This window comes from Drosophila obscura, unplaced genomic scaffold (genome assembly GCF_018151105.1).
Source record: "Drosophila obscura isolate BZ-5 IFL unplaced genomic scaffold, ASM1815110v1 contig_184, whole genome shotgun sequence".
Taxonomy (NCBI): Eukaryota; Metazoa; Arthropoda; class Insecta; order Diptera; family Drosophilidae; genus Drosophila; species Drosophila obscura.
In genome coordinates, this window is record NW_024542772.1 from 70,436 (window position 1) to 84,602 (window position 14,167).

Below are 14,167 nucleotides of genomic sequence, written 5' to 3' on the forward strand. Positions count from 1 at the left end.
TTGGCATTCGCTGAGTCCCTCTCGCTATGCGCTTCTGCAGTTGGACAGAAATTAAATCGATATTCCTTATTATTTATAAATGCGCAGCAACAGCGAACGGAGCAGCACCAAATGGCATCTAACATTGAAATCCTTTGGGGAAATGCTCTCCTTGTTCTCTTTCGCCTGTGTCTGCCTCAAAGGAATATATCCATAGCCAGCTACACTAAAATGAGTAATTAAACAATGATTATGGAAATGTGAAATATTGATAGGGCTCTGTGGTCGTTCTTGTTGCTGGAACACAATACACGTGAAATGCTATGCATACGAGTATCTCTGTGGTCATATTCCAGACCTATCCCAAGTTTTGCTGGTGTTATGATTATTTTTGTTGGGACAGTCCCTGGTCCCTGGTGTCAGTTTCAGTCACAGTCCCCCGTCTGTTGCCTGGTTTTTTTTTCTTTGGGCTTTTGTTTTGCTGTACAAAGCATATACCTTTGTACCTCTCTCTCTCTCTCTCTCTCTCTCACTCTATCTGACTCACTCCATCTCTCCTTTCTATATGATAAATGCCGCTCTTTGCACTTGTTCTGTATTTACGCTTATATTTATTTTATATACATATGTACGTGTTATATGAGGAAAAGTGTTCGGATCTTTTTAGAACGGAAATATGCTTTCATGGATTTATAGACGGCCTTATAGAATGGGGGGTATGATGAAAACTTAATGAAAAATTACCAGTTGCTTGACCGATTTTCACTTAATTTCTTTAAATCATTTACGGATTTCCCCTTCAACATTTTAATATTCTTTCGATTCAAATTAAAATTATCTTTGAGGTCAAGTTTCTTATGAAAATTTAATCCTCATCTGTGTTCTGTGTTTTTTTGTTTTTACTTTATTACTTTCATAATTACTCGTGTTTTTCATCTCGCAAAATAAGAAGAACAAAAGTAGAAGTTCACCTCATTTTCGCGCTGTAACTTTTCCTTTGAATGTTTTTCCTTTGTAATATAAGAAAGGAGCAACAAATTTAACAATGTCACACCGAAGTCTACATACCCTTGCACTACAACGACTCAACGTTGTAACGTTGATGGAACCCCTGCAAAATTCGCAGAATCCCTAAACGATCTATGATAAGACTATATCGAATCGGATCATGATTACGATTTTTCTGTTTTGAAAACTATAGAATCGTCCTCCTACCCTCCCCCTCCCTATCATTTACAAAGACTATTGCTTTTACTTTTGTTGCTTTTGGTGCCGTAAAAGTTGAGAGGGCGCCCCACAAGCAAGCATGTGCCACGTACACATGCATATATATATATATATATATGTATATATAATATAGGGAGCTATATAAGACACACACTTATGTAAAAACATATTTATATGTACATATATCCTCTCATAGCCCCGTCTCTGTGACCGAGTGCCAGTGCAGCATGCACCGGCGGCCCCAAAAGAATTCCACGCCCCCGCTTGCACTCACCCACAAAACGAGAGGCTGACGCTGAAGCTGGCGCCGCAGTCGCTTCTGTTTCTGTTGCTGTGTGCGCTGCTGTCTGTGTAAGCCGCGCTCAGCAGCACCAGCAGAAGCAGCAGACTTCACAGAGCGGCAGCAAAGGCAAGAGCAAAAGGCAAAGCAAATCCAAAAAGCCCCAAACAAAAGCAAAAAATTGCGGCCGCATGGCACCAAAAACCCGACTTGAAGCTCTCTCTGTCTCTGTCTCTGGCTCTCTCAGCTGGGTGTGTGCATGTGTGTGTGTTGCTCTCTTTTCAAAAAAATTGTTTGCATTTTGTAATAGTTCCTCCCTCCATCCCCTGCCCACACTACCACCCCTCTTCCAGTGACTGCTTTGTCGATTTGGATTCAAATGAGCGCGCGCAATTTGTGTTTCTCGTTTTTCCTCCTCGTTTTTTTTGTTCTTTTTCATATTTCCATCATTTGCAACGCTCACTTGCCTTGCTGCCACATGCCACATGTTGGGTGTGTGTGTGTGTGCGCGTGAAAAGGGGGCGGAGGAAGTGGCATGCCGTGGCATGGCGGTTCAAACAAAGTTTAAAAATTATTATGCAAAGTGGAAAAAGTGTGAAAATTATGACTCGGAAATTGTTTGCGTAGGTGATTTTCAGTTTTAGAGTTGCTCCGATTTTAAAGACTCCCACAAAAACGATTACGCCGCTTCCTTAATCTTAAGATCTTAATCGATTCGATTGGTACAAAGCTGTTTATTATAATCACGTAGAAGGTCTTTGTACTCGTAAAAATATAAGTAATAAATTGGCTGTGTATCCTAAAAAGGCAACAGAGGGATTTGAAGATGTCAAGATGGGTTATGATCCTGCTGTGGTATGAAATTTGTTGATGGGTCGTAATAAGTAGAGATTTTTGGTTGATTCGGGGTTTTTCTTTCGCAAAATGACTACCAAAATTCTCCGATTTATTCCTATACAGTCATTCCAGTTTTTACTGTTTAAGAACAAAAATTCCATACTTGTATGTATTTTCCACATTTCAGGAGCTTCCGCTTCTGTTATTTTGTTGTTGTTGTTGGCCAGCATATGACCAACAGACAGACCTACCAATTTCCACAAAATTTACGGCTATTCCAACCAGATTCATTTTCTAGATCGTATTTTGTTTTTCCTTTTCGACTGGCACACCACACACACACTCGGCGAAGCAAACGCAGTCTCTGCCTCAGCCACTGCCTCTGCGTCTCCGTTTTCGTCTCTTCTATTGCTGCTGCTGCTGACACTTGAGTCAGCCAGAGCAGCGACGCCAGCAGTGGCAGTGGCAGCGACAGCGACTGCGGCACTAAAGTGTGTGCAATACGTATATCAATGTATTGCCATCTCATTTCCGCTTTCGTGTACTTGGCCCATAGTGCCATCTCTTGCGCTCATGACCTAGATTCCGTTGTGAGATGGTGTGAGTGCACGTGATATGGCAAAATGAGTGTTTGTCTCTCTGGCGTGCTCTGCTGTGTGTTTTGCTCTCTGTTTCTGAGTGTTATTGGTGCGCCTGTGTGTGTGTGGTGTGTGTGTAATCAAAGCAACATGTAGAGAGCGACGTTCGTGGGTGTGTGTTTGTGTGTTTGTGTGTGAATGTGGTTGCTTTTATTTTTAATTCTCTCTGAATTATTACGTATGTATATTTTCGCCTCGTTTTCGTTCCGTTTCTTACCGTCCTTCCGTTTTGTGTTTTGCTATTGCTTTTTCTGCTTCTCTGCCGCTTTTGAAATCTCTCTCTCTCTCCCTCTCTCGAAGTCAAGCTTTTGCCATTAGTTCGTTATAATTGCGGCACTTTTTAGCCGCTTTTTTTGGCTCCAAATTGGGTCTCCTCGGAGTGGAGCTTGGAGCAAACATATGACTCACATGGACCGGACTAGAGCCGACCATATGTCGGATCTGTTTTTGAGCAGCGTGTAGCGGATTTGTGTCTCGGGGAATTGTTAAAACAAATTTACAAACTACGAATGCGGACCAAAGCTTACAAATTTTAATGAGACAACATTGCTACAGGTTAGAAATATAAATGCAGGAAAATAATAGGTATGTAGAACCATAGATCTCGACGATCTTAACGTACAAAAGGAGAAGTTATAGTCGAAATTAAAATATTTTAAGATATTTGTCAAAAGGAGGTACAAGTTTTGGTGTATAACCTAAAAATAACCCCAATTTGATACCATTCACATTCTATTCAATTGAAAGTAAATTGGGATTTCCTTTTTTGTAGGGAAAAATACACAGTTTCTGAGGCTGAGTCGGATGAAAAAGTCAATGCTAGTTATTATTTCAATATTCTCTTAATATTTTCTCTATTCGAAAGGGTAAAATGAATGTTAATCAAGGAGCTTATTTCATTTTCTCTAAATTCCAATTTTCCCTCAGAACGTATACGTAATATGGTTTTATTTCCGCTTAAAATCAATAAAACTATTTTTACCATCAAAGAGTGTGTGTTAAATATTTATTGGAATTGATTTTAAAAATAAATAAATTATTTATTTCATCCTTAAAACAATTCTTCAGTCCGATGAATAATTCATGATGCAGAGAAATAAATATCCGAAAGCAATATATAGCCCCAATCTATACCCAATTACATGTAAGCCCTTACACATCAAAAATATTTCATGAAACCTCAATGGAATCCCAGTCCAACATCCGCTTTCGGGGCCCGGTTCAAAGGGAACTCAAGAAAGTTACTCATACGCACCATTGACCCAAAATTGTTACCAAACAGCTTTAAAAATAACGCCAAAGCCCGAAACACCCACAAGTCGAGCCAGTGACAGGGCCATTTATTGATTTCCCGTTCCAAATAGTGTGGGAAAAATCCACAAAAAAAGAAGAAGGAAAGGAGATGAGACGAGAGGAGAAGACAAGAAAAACAAACTTTTTACTACAAACATTTTGTTTTTGACAAATTGAACCACTTAACCCCACACAAACACACACACATACACACATGCAATAAAAAAGGTGAAAATCTAAATAAGACCCAAAGTTGAAAGTGAAAAAATGTCAACAACAAAGACATGAACTTATGTAACAGTAAAAGGCCTTTGAACAAAACAAAAGTGTAAGGGAACCCAAAAAGAGTTAGTTAAGAAAGTACGTACATATGTAGGTACATACATATATTTGTATATGTAATTTAATCTATCATGAATCTATATTCGATAAATAATAATCGATTGGCTGTCTTGAATATCATTTATAAATATATCCCCAAGCTTTCAAAAAAAAAAAAAAACTCCTAGCCTTACCCTAACATAAACACTCTGAAAGCCAAAGCCGGAAAAAAAATCATAAAAACGTTTGTCGTAATACAAATACACACTCCCAGACAGAAAGAGAAAGAGAGAGAGAGAGAGTGAGAGTATAATTTCTTTTTGGGAGAGTTGACAGGCGAGGCGGCAACAACAATGCCCGTGTTGTCCCAGTTTTCACACACACTGTCCTTGACCTACTCCACTCGACAAAGTTGTCTAATGCCGAGGGGAATGAATGCTGTGTGGCTCCATGTCTCTCTCTCTCTCTCTATGTCTCTTTGTGGGTGTGCTTGTGTGTGTGTGTGTCGTGTCGTAATAGAAAGCTCTTTTGCTTTGGTTGCCAGGCCGAAAGCCGAAAGCATAATCGTAAAGAGAGTGTAACAGAGAGAGCGCAAGGCAGCGACGTCGACAGAGTTGGCATTTGAGAGCGCGAGACTGTTCTCACACACAGATACACGTGCAGAAAAATGTGTGTCAGTGTGAGTGTTGATTATTTGTAAACAATACGCTTGACCTAAATTACAGTTACTTGTTCAGCGACACACAGATAGACATGCACATATATGTACACCCCTTTAAAATGCATATTTCATGGCGGCCACTGCCACCTGCTACCACCCTCTGTCACCCACATGTCATCGTCAGTCCTGCCCTGCAGTACCCGAAAGCCCACTGGAACCCACCCCACTCACTCCTCAACAATTGCATCTTCTAATCATCGTGCGAGGGGGTGGAAGGACGCTGGCTACAATCTGGTTTTGGTTTAAGCCTCCCACTCACTTCCTCTCCTTGGAATCCAACAACCATTCTCTCTCACACCGTACCCACATCACCTCATACTCTCTCCCTTTCCACCCTCTCTCTACACGTTCTGCACGCTTTTTTTTCGCTGCGCCATAAGAAGCGCATTTTTATTGCGTTTCATTTAGTGTGTGCTTACACACACACACACCTATGCGCAAAAAAATAGGCACACCGCGGTAGATAGGGTCTTGTAAGATATTTAAAATTAATTTAAAAATTATCTATGGAAGAATTTCTTGAAGTGTTTTCCTCTGTTGGAATTTCCAAAGAGGATTCTTTTCAAATAGATCATCACCCAACATAAACTAGAACTTGAGCTTTTGAAAGGATATTTTCAATGCTTTGGACTATTTGTCGAATTTAATCCAAAGCAATAACCTATTCAAATACTTTTGAATTAGGAGTGTAATTTTTTTTCCTGTAGTTAAAATCGTATCGATACTGAAAAGCGTGCTTATTATTTTGACCATTACTGTGTGGCTATAATATAGTTTTTGTTTTGATGGCGTTGTACAATGCGGCGTATGCGCAATATATGTCGTTTTTGTTTTGTTTTTTTGCCCTCTGTCAATGTGCGTGTTTGTACAATGTACATATGTACATACAGTTGTGTTCAATGAAATAGTAGTGCCGCACCTCACTACTTTCAAAACTCTTTTTGAGATAGTTCTAGTCTTTCAAATTGAACAAGTGATACCTTTACGGAAAGCCCGGAATGTAGGCATTGGATAACCGAAGAAACCCCGTTACATTTGCATTCCATCTTCTTGTTTTACATGACATAAGCCGAATACCCAAAAATATGCTGTTCAATGAAATAGTAGTGTTTAGAAAATAAAAAAAACAACGAAACTCAAATAAAAACATATATCTCATGTTCCATGTTCTGAGCTTTAATTTGTAGTATCAATTTGGTTCATTGCAAACTTGCACCGGCCGGATATGGGTCATTAATCCTTGCCAACGCTCAATAAGATTTGAGCCAATAATCCATGAACCACTTGCTAAAACTTGGCTCTGGTTCACGGATTTGCAGTTGCAACAAGTATTGGTATTCCAGCATAAGTTTCGATGAGATTTATATCCAGTTGGACAGTTGGCCATGGAAAAACGTCGATCTTTCCGATAAAAATCAATTCCTAGCGAGCTTCGGGTATTTTAAGTCATTATCCTGTTAAAAGATCCTTTAACATGAATTTCAACTGTAATTTGAATTTAATGTATTCAAAGTATGCCTACATACACAGTTTCGCTCAAAACCATAATATACTCAAACGCCAGGCTAGAAAGTACTAGCTTATATGAGCTGGGCCCCATAAGCTCAGCCTCCATGCCAATGCTATTTTTCATGATTTTAAGTAGTAATTGAATTTCTGTGAATGCCAAACATATTCTTTTGAGTCACTACCAAAATACAACACACATCAGTCAAAAGTATTTTGTCACTGTGACACAGGCCATTCCACATGCGCCAAACTGAAGTCGTGCACCCATGTACTCTTAGACCCAAACGCGGAGCTCTGGGACTCTGCATTCAAACAATGTGTAATCAACCGTCTAAGAACCGCACATCACTGACATAGCGTTTAAAATTCATAAGAGGATATTAAAGGCCTGGTCCCACCATCCCGACCACCCAAAAAATAATCGCATACAAAATCGATTTGCAGTCACCTAGTTAATTGGGTTAAATACAATAGTGAGAGTGCATACAACTAGCAATTCCAATATACCCTGCCTAAGTAGTCAACCTAAGTATCCCTTCTGGACCGAGCAATGATTTCTTAACGCCAAAATCAAAAGACCGCTATGTCCAAAACTTTCCATCAAATTATTCGTTTTGAATTGAGCTGCGGTGGTGGCTATTAAATTAATTTGCTTTGCATTTTTAAAAATTAATTTAATCTAGCACTACTATTCATTGAACAGAAGATATCGGTAGTTATCTAAAGTCATGAAAAACAGAAGTGGAATGCAAATGTAACGGTGTTTCTTCGGTTATCCAAGCCTACATTCCAGGCTTCCGTAAAGGTATCACTGTTCAATTTGAAAGCTAGAACTATCTCAAAAAGAGTTTGAAAGTAGTGAGGTGCGGCACTACTATTTCATTGAACACAATTGTATGTATCTGTATGTGTATGTAGCTGCATGTGTGCTTTCCATGCGTTTTGTTTATTGTGAAGAGTTGGGCCTCTGTTTGGGATTCCTAATGAGAAATAGGAAATGAATGGTTTTTAGTTTTTCCACATGTTTTCCCTATTTGTCTCCCAACGACAAAGAGCTGTACGAGGTCTTTTCAAATTATTGAGACACTCTAAAAAGGAGTATAAATCTAAATCCATAAGCAATCTACATATATGTACTTATGTGCTCTTCGTAAAAATCTAAAAATTTTCTGGAACGCGTTTAATGGAACAAAATTTGTTGTGTTGCTCTTTTAATTAGTGGTGATTTTGGGCAGCTTAAAGGAGACGGTATAAACCAAGAGGATATTAATGCACTTTATCTAGAATAATCAATTTTTCTATTCTTTTGTCCAACGATCGTTAAGGAAATAGGATTGTTCCTTCTATTATTTTTATTGGGACAAGCCAGTAATAATTCTGTTCTCACTTGCAGCTGTTCGAGCGGACCGGATGCGGGGTGGCAGGAACAAGTTTGGACCCATGTACAAGCGGGATAGGGCGCGGAAGCTGCAGGTGATGCGCCAGCGGCAGATCGCCCTCCAGGCACTGCGCAACTCGATGGGGCCGGACATCAAGCCGACGCCGATCTCGCCGGGCTACCAGCAAGCATATCCAAATATGAACATTAAGCAGGAAATCCAAATACCTCAGGTAAGGCAAGCCCCTCGCAAGGATACTGAAGATAATATGCGGCATTTTCTCCACAGGTATCCTCACTCACCCAATCGCCGGACTCGTCGCCCAGCCCCATTGCCATTGCTCTGGGCCAGGTGAATGCCAGCACGGGCGGAGTGATAGCCACGGCCATTAATGCCGGTAACGGGGGCAGTGGTGGCGGCGGCGGCGGTAGCGGCCTGAACGGCCCCAGCTCCGTGGGCAATGGCAATAGCAGCAACGGCAGCAGCAGCAACAACAACACCGGCAGCAGCACAGGCAACGGAGCAGGTGGCGCCGGCGGAGGAGGCGGCGGCGGTGGTGGCAACAATGCGGGCGGCGGCGGCGGCAATAACAGCTCCACCGATGGCCTGCATCGCAACGGCGGCGGCAATGGCAACTGCCACGAAGCTGGAATAGGATCTCTGCAGAACTCGGCCGACTCGAAACTGTGGTACTTACCCCAAGAACAAGCAGAACAGAACCACAGAAAAGAGCAAAACCCAACGGGAAACAGACCAACAATGAAAACCCTCCCCAAGACAATTATCTCTGGCAAAAGGTTGCCCTCTGAGGATGTAGCAAGTGTAGAAAGGGGCAGCATTATCATTTTTTTTATGGGGGGTATTAATTGGTGTACTTCTAACACGACATTTAATGAACTTTGGAATACTTTAGTTGTGTTTTATCGCAAGAATTAGCTAAACATGGAATTATTATTATAGAAGACACTTAGATTTTGAACGATTTACTGTCCCTGTCCCTGTCTACTTTGCTACACTCTTCTGCTACAACAAAAAATTAAAAAAATATTGCTTATAATTTACAATGTTTCTTTTCTCCAAAAAACAAAAGCTTCGATTCCGGCACTCATCCATCGAGCACTGCCGATGCGCTTATCGAGCCACTGAGGTGAGTGTCTTGTTTCTTTTCATCGCTTGTGTACCGGGTGCCGGGTACTCGGTATTATAGTCGGCTATAATGTCCAAATACTTATTGCAGAGTCTCACCGATGATACGAGAATTTGTGCAATCGATCGACGATCGGGAATGGCAGACGCAGCTGTTCGCGCTGCTGCAGAAGCAGACCTACAACCAGGTGGAGGTGGATCTCTTTGAGCTGATGTGCAAGGTGCTCGATCAGAATCTGTTCTCGCAGGTGGACTGGGCAAGGAACACGGTCTTCTTTAAGGATCTGAAGGTATGGCCCCACATCCACAGCACCATTCTACCACGACCACCACCATCGAATCCCAAACAGAAATCCGAAATCAGAAACAGCAGTAACATCCACAGCAACAGAGCCACAACATTGTTCAAGCCAGAAACGAGAAAACCAGTTATCAAGCTAGGGGCCAAGTCTGCGGCATGTTATGTAAACCAGCAACACGCGGCAGCGTCGCGACGCAGCGTCAGTCTCATCGGCAGCGCGACGACCGCGCCGCGTCAAATCTGCATTGAATTTCGATTTCATTTGGTGTCTGACCTACTTAGCAACCAAAGCTGAACCAGTCCGTCAGCCAGTCAGCAGCGTCTCTCACTCACAAATGACGCAACTGAGCGGCAACTGACGATGTGCTCTCACCCATACCATACACTGAGACAGAGAGAGAGAGAAAGAGAGAGAGACAAAGTGAAGCCAGAGAGCGACTCACGAGAGCATGTTGTAATTCCAAAGCATCCAAAGCTAGGCCTTACCATATCTTCATACCATATCAAACAAAAATGTATCTATTAATGTGTACCTACCTTCCATCTTTTATTGAATGATTTGCTAAATTTGAACTATTTATATTCGTGATTCTCTGATTGGCAGGTCGATGATCAAATGAAGCTGCTGCAACACTCCTGGTCGGACATGCTGGTCCTCGATCATCTGCACCATCGCATCCACAACGGGCTGCCCGATGAGACGCAGCTGAACAACGGCCAGGTCTTCAATCTACTCAGTCTGGGGCTGTTGGGCGTGCCGCAATTGTCCGACTATTTCAACGAGCTGCAGAATAAGCTGCAGGATCTGAAATTCGACATGGGCGACTATGTCTGCATGAAATTCCTAATACTTTTGAATCCAAGTAAGTTCACATTCGTTTTAAAGTGTCGCGAGGTACCTAAACATATATTGGAAATCTTCACCAGATGTGCGAGGCATTGTCAACAGGAAGACCGTGTCCGAGGGACATGATAATGTGCAGGCAGCCCTGCTGGACTACACCCTCACCTGTTATCCTTCAGTCAATGTAAGTGCTTTAAATATCAGCTACAGTCGAAAGAGTTCCAATATCTTGGACCAATTTTCTCTTGCAGGACAAATTCAGTAGGCTAGTGAACATCTTACCGGAAATCCATGCCATGGCCGCACGCGGCGAGGAGCATCTCTACTCCAAGCACTGTGCCGGCAGTGCACCCACCCAGACGCTGCTCATGGAGATGCTGCACGCCAAGCGGAAGGTGTAGGGTCAAGTGGAGCACTATATGGAATACTTAAATCATTTATGAAATGTAAATAACAAGGCAGGAAGATGGGAGAAACCTCCAGAGGCAGAGGCAGAGGCTGAGCAGAGACAAGACGCCGGAATGTGGAAATGTCAAATGCCATGCGAATGCTGAAAAGCAGGAGGAGAGAGGAGAGAACGAGAATTCCATATAGAGTGTACTATATGGAGAATGCATCATCACTACTACCACCAACTATCAATCACACCAATACACACACACACACACACACACACACACATACACATTTGTTGATTCAATGTTAATTATTATTATGTTTATGGCTAGGTCTAGATTACGTTTACGTTTAACTAATTAATTAATTTGTCTTAAATTAATGCGTGTCTTATTTTAAGTCCCTCTGATGAAGCAATTTCCGAAACACACAGCTAAACATTATACGATTTATGTATGGATCTATAGAGCAACAGAGGAAGAGAAAAACCCAACTTCTTTAGGAATTAACAAACAACAAAAAAAACAAAAACAAAGAGAATCATAACAAATTTTATTTTTATACACACCTACATATATATATGTATATATGGACATGTATGTATATATATACATATATACATTTTTATGTAAATTGGCGTAACTTTTAAGCGTCGCGTCCCACTTTTTAATCGTTTAACTTTTACAACTATCTAGTATTTGGGTTTCTAGTTAAGTTTCTATAAAAATTGTTTTCGTTTCCCTTTCCGTTTCCACCTGTAGATTGAATCCTGTAACTTTTGCGCCAAGTGTCTTGCATAGTATTTGCGTCTAATCTAAAGGGAAATCCATACAAAGAAATTCGAAAGCAAAGCAAATTTAGGTGTTCATCAAAATACAGCATGCAGTATAAGTGTATGTATATGTACAATACTATACGATAATTGTAACTCCAGTTAGCTCTAAGAAAACAATGCAAACAACTACCTACAAAACGAAGATGAAGAAGGAGAATGGGAATGAGACGAGACGAGACGAGACGAGGATGAGCAAGAAATTATATAAATGATAAAAACCATCATGTTTAAAACTATGTAGTAAATATACAACACAAAACACCACACACACATACAATATATTTAAATTTAGCTGCAAGTTTCAACTGTTTGTAAATTTCAGAGAAAGTGTAACTCCATTAATTCAGTGTAAAGCTTGTAACTATAATAATTATAATATATTTTGTGCAAATCAAGAAAACAAATGCTAAATCAGTTTCAACAAAAAACCCAAGGGTTAAAGCAAATGGTAAAAAATAAAGTACACAAAAGTTAAACAACATTTTAAAACTAAATGGAAGAGATGCTTAGCCAAGAGTTGGGGCAATGAGGCGAATCCGAAATCGAATCAAACGGAAATCGAAATATAAAACCAAATAAAATGTATTTAAAAGATAACATTTGATTGAATCCGCTCTTAAATCGAATATTAAGTAAACAAATATTTCATTTAAATTTAAACATGCACACATATATTTTTGTAATTATTTTTGTATATACTTTTAGATTGTTTAGCCCCTTGGATCCTTTCGCATTCATCCAAATCATTGCCCCAATTATTTTTCCAGGCATTGCGCTTAAACAAAACGTACCTTATAACATTAAAAAATAATTAAATTCAAAATGCAGTAAACAGAAAAATATTATTAAATAACACACACACACACTTCGAATTCAAAGGCAGCATAGCATGTATGCATGTATGTATGTATGTATGTATAAAAAAGAAAAACCACAAAAAATCGTTAAAGGTATAATAAATCAGCAGAAAGCTGATGCTGAGATGAATTTTATGAATGTTATGGATGTTGTTATATTATGGGCCGTGTACAACAGAACAGAGCAGAAACGAAGAAAGCACGACGATATCTACATAGTACATAGGCCTGCCTAGGTATATATATAATATGTATTTAGGTTTCTAGTTGGTATGTATAACTTCTGTATGTATTATAAAATGTAAAAAAGGAAAACAAAAATAAAAAATATATGGGTAAATACTGTACAAGCTGGCAATGCGAAATGGCAGGATAGGTGAGGTTAGACATAGGATATTGGATCAGTTATATGTATGTAAAGGAATATAGGTACACGGACAAAATTGTTAACGTCTAACGTAACGTCTAGCGTAGTTGAAAACACACACCTTAGTGTACGGAGAAGGACGAACGGACCGATTCCGACTATATTCAGAATTGTACGGCGTTAGGTATGTTTATTGTAAAATTGATTACGATGTGAACCTGTTATTGCAAATGAAAAGTGATTTTAACTATTAAGCAAATCTATACATATATGTGTATATCTATCATAAAACCAAGAAAAATTAACAAAAAAAAAAGAAATCTAACAGTTATATATAAGTTAACACTCCCCACCAGCTGCAGGGAGCCGGGGGAATTCCAGAAGTGGAAGACCTCTGATGCTGACTCAAGTGGACGGGGGTCCTCAAGTTACATTGTTGCATAAACATCCGCTGGAGAGCGGACCGTCGGCTCGAGGCGCTGAGGTTGCAGAACGTCGGCCCGCTGCATGGGCAGCGCTGCCGTCTGGGGGGCAACTTTAAGAATATCATTTTATATTTCATTTCTTGTACTTCAGATTTAATCTCATACTTGACCGAGCCAGTCGTGCCGGTAATAAACTTTAAAACGTAATCTCGTCTTTCCTTGCCGGTGGCCGCCAGTACATATAAACGGGATAAATAATATTTAATTGGCGCCCAACGGGTCAAAAGAACCCAAGTTAACGCGAGTATAAAAAGTGCTGAAGAATTCAACAATCAAAAGAAAATTCGAAATAAATAATAAAAGTGGAAAACATACCAACGAGTGCATCTCATGTTTTTACTTGTGTCAGTGAAATAAGAAAGATACCCCTAGTGGCCCAAAAGAAAATCTCCCGGTGGGAACAAACAAATCAACAGAAAAAGAATGAAAAATTAAAAAAGAAAATAAGTGAGAAGTTTTTTTTTGTTGTCAAACCCTAGTGGCCCTTAAAAGAAAAAAGCTCCCTGTGGGCACAAACAAATCAACAGAAAAGGAATGAAAAATTAAAGAAAAAATAAGTGAGAAGTTTTGGTTGTCAAACCCCCCCGCCCAAAAAAATACATCAGTGTGTGCAAATTTTTTTTTGTTCTTCGCCAAAACCAAAAGGGCTACTGAAAAATACTTCTGTTTCATGTGCGCTACAACCAAGCATTAAGAATCAAAAAAAAAAAAATTACAAAAAAACACCCAACTACGCGGGAGCTGACACCAGA

The 14,167-nt window shown here is 40.1% G+C and overlaps 1 protein-coding gene across 1 annotated transcript in view; it reads left to right on the top strand.

Moving 5' to 3' along the window:
- LOC111073394 (nuclear hormone receptor FTZ-F1) overlaps nt 1-11,451 on the top strand; it is a 45,332-nt gene extending 33,881 nt beyond the window's left edge. The window contains exons 4-10 of the mRNA XM_041592657.1: nt 8,199-8,416; nt 8,473-8,873; nt 9,275-9,331; nt 9,422-9,620; nt 10,236-10,494; nt 10,559-10,659; nt 10,727-11,451. Of these exons, the coding sequence (XP_041448591.1) occupies nt 8,199-8,416; nt 8,473-8,873; nt 9,275-9,331; nt 9,422-9,620; nt 10,236-10,494; nt 10,559-10,659; nt 10,727-10,876 (1,385 nt within the window). The 3' untranslated portion in view covers nt 10,877-11,451. The remainder of the gene's footprint in view (nt 1-8,198; nt 8,417-8,472; nt 8,874-9,274; nt 9,332-9,421; nt 9,621-10,235; nt 10,495-10,558; nt 10,660-10,726) is intronic.
- The last annotated feature ends 2,716 nt before the right edge of the window (nt 11,452-14,167 follow it).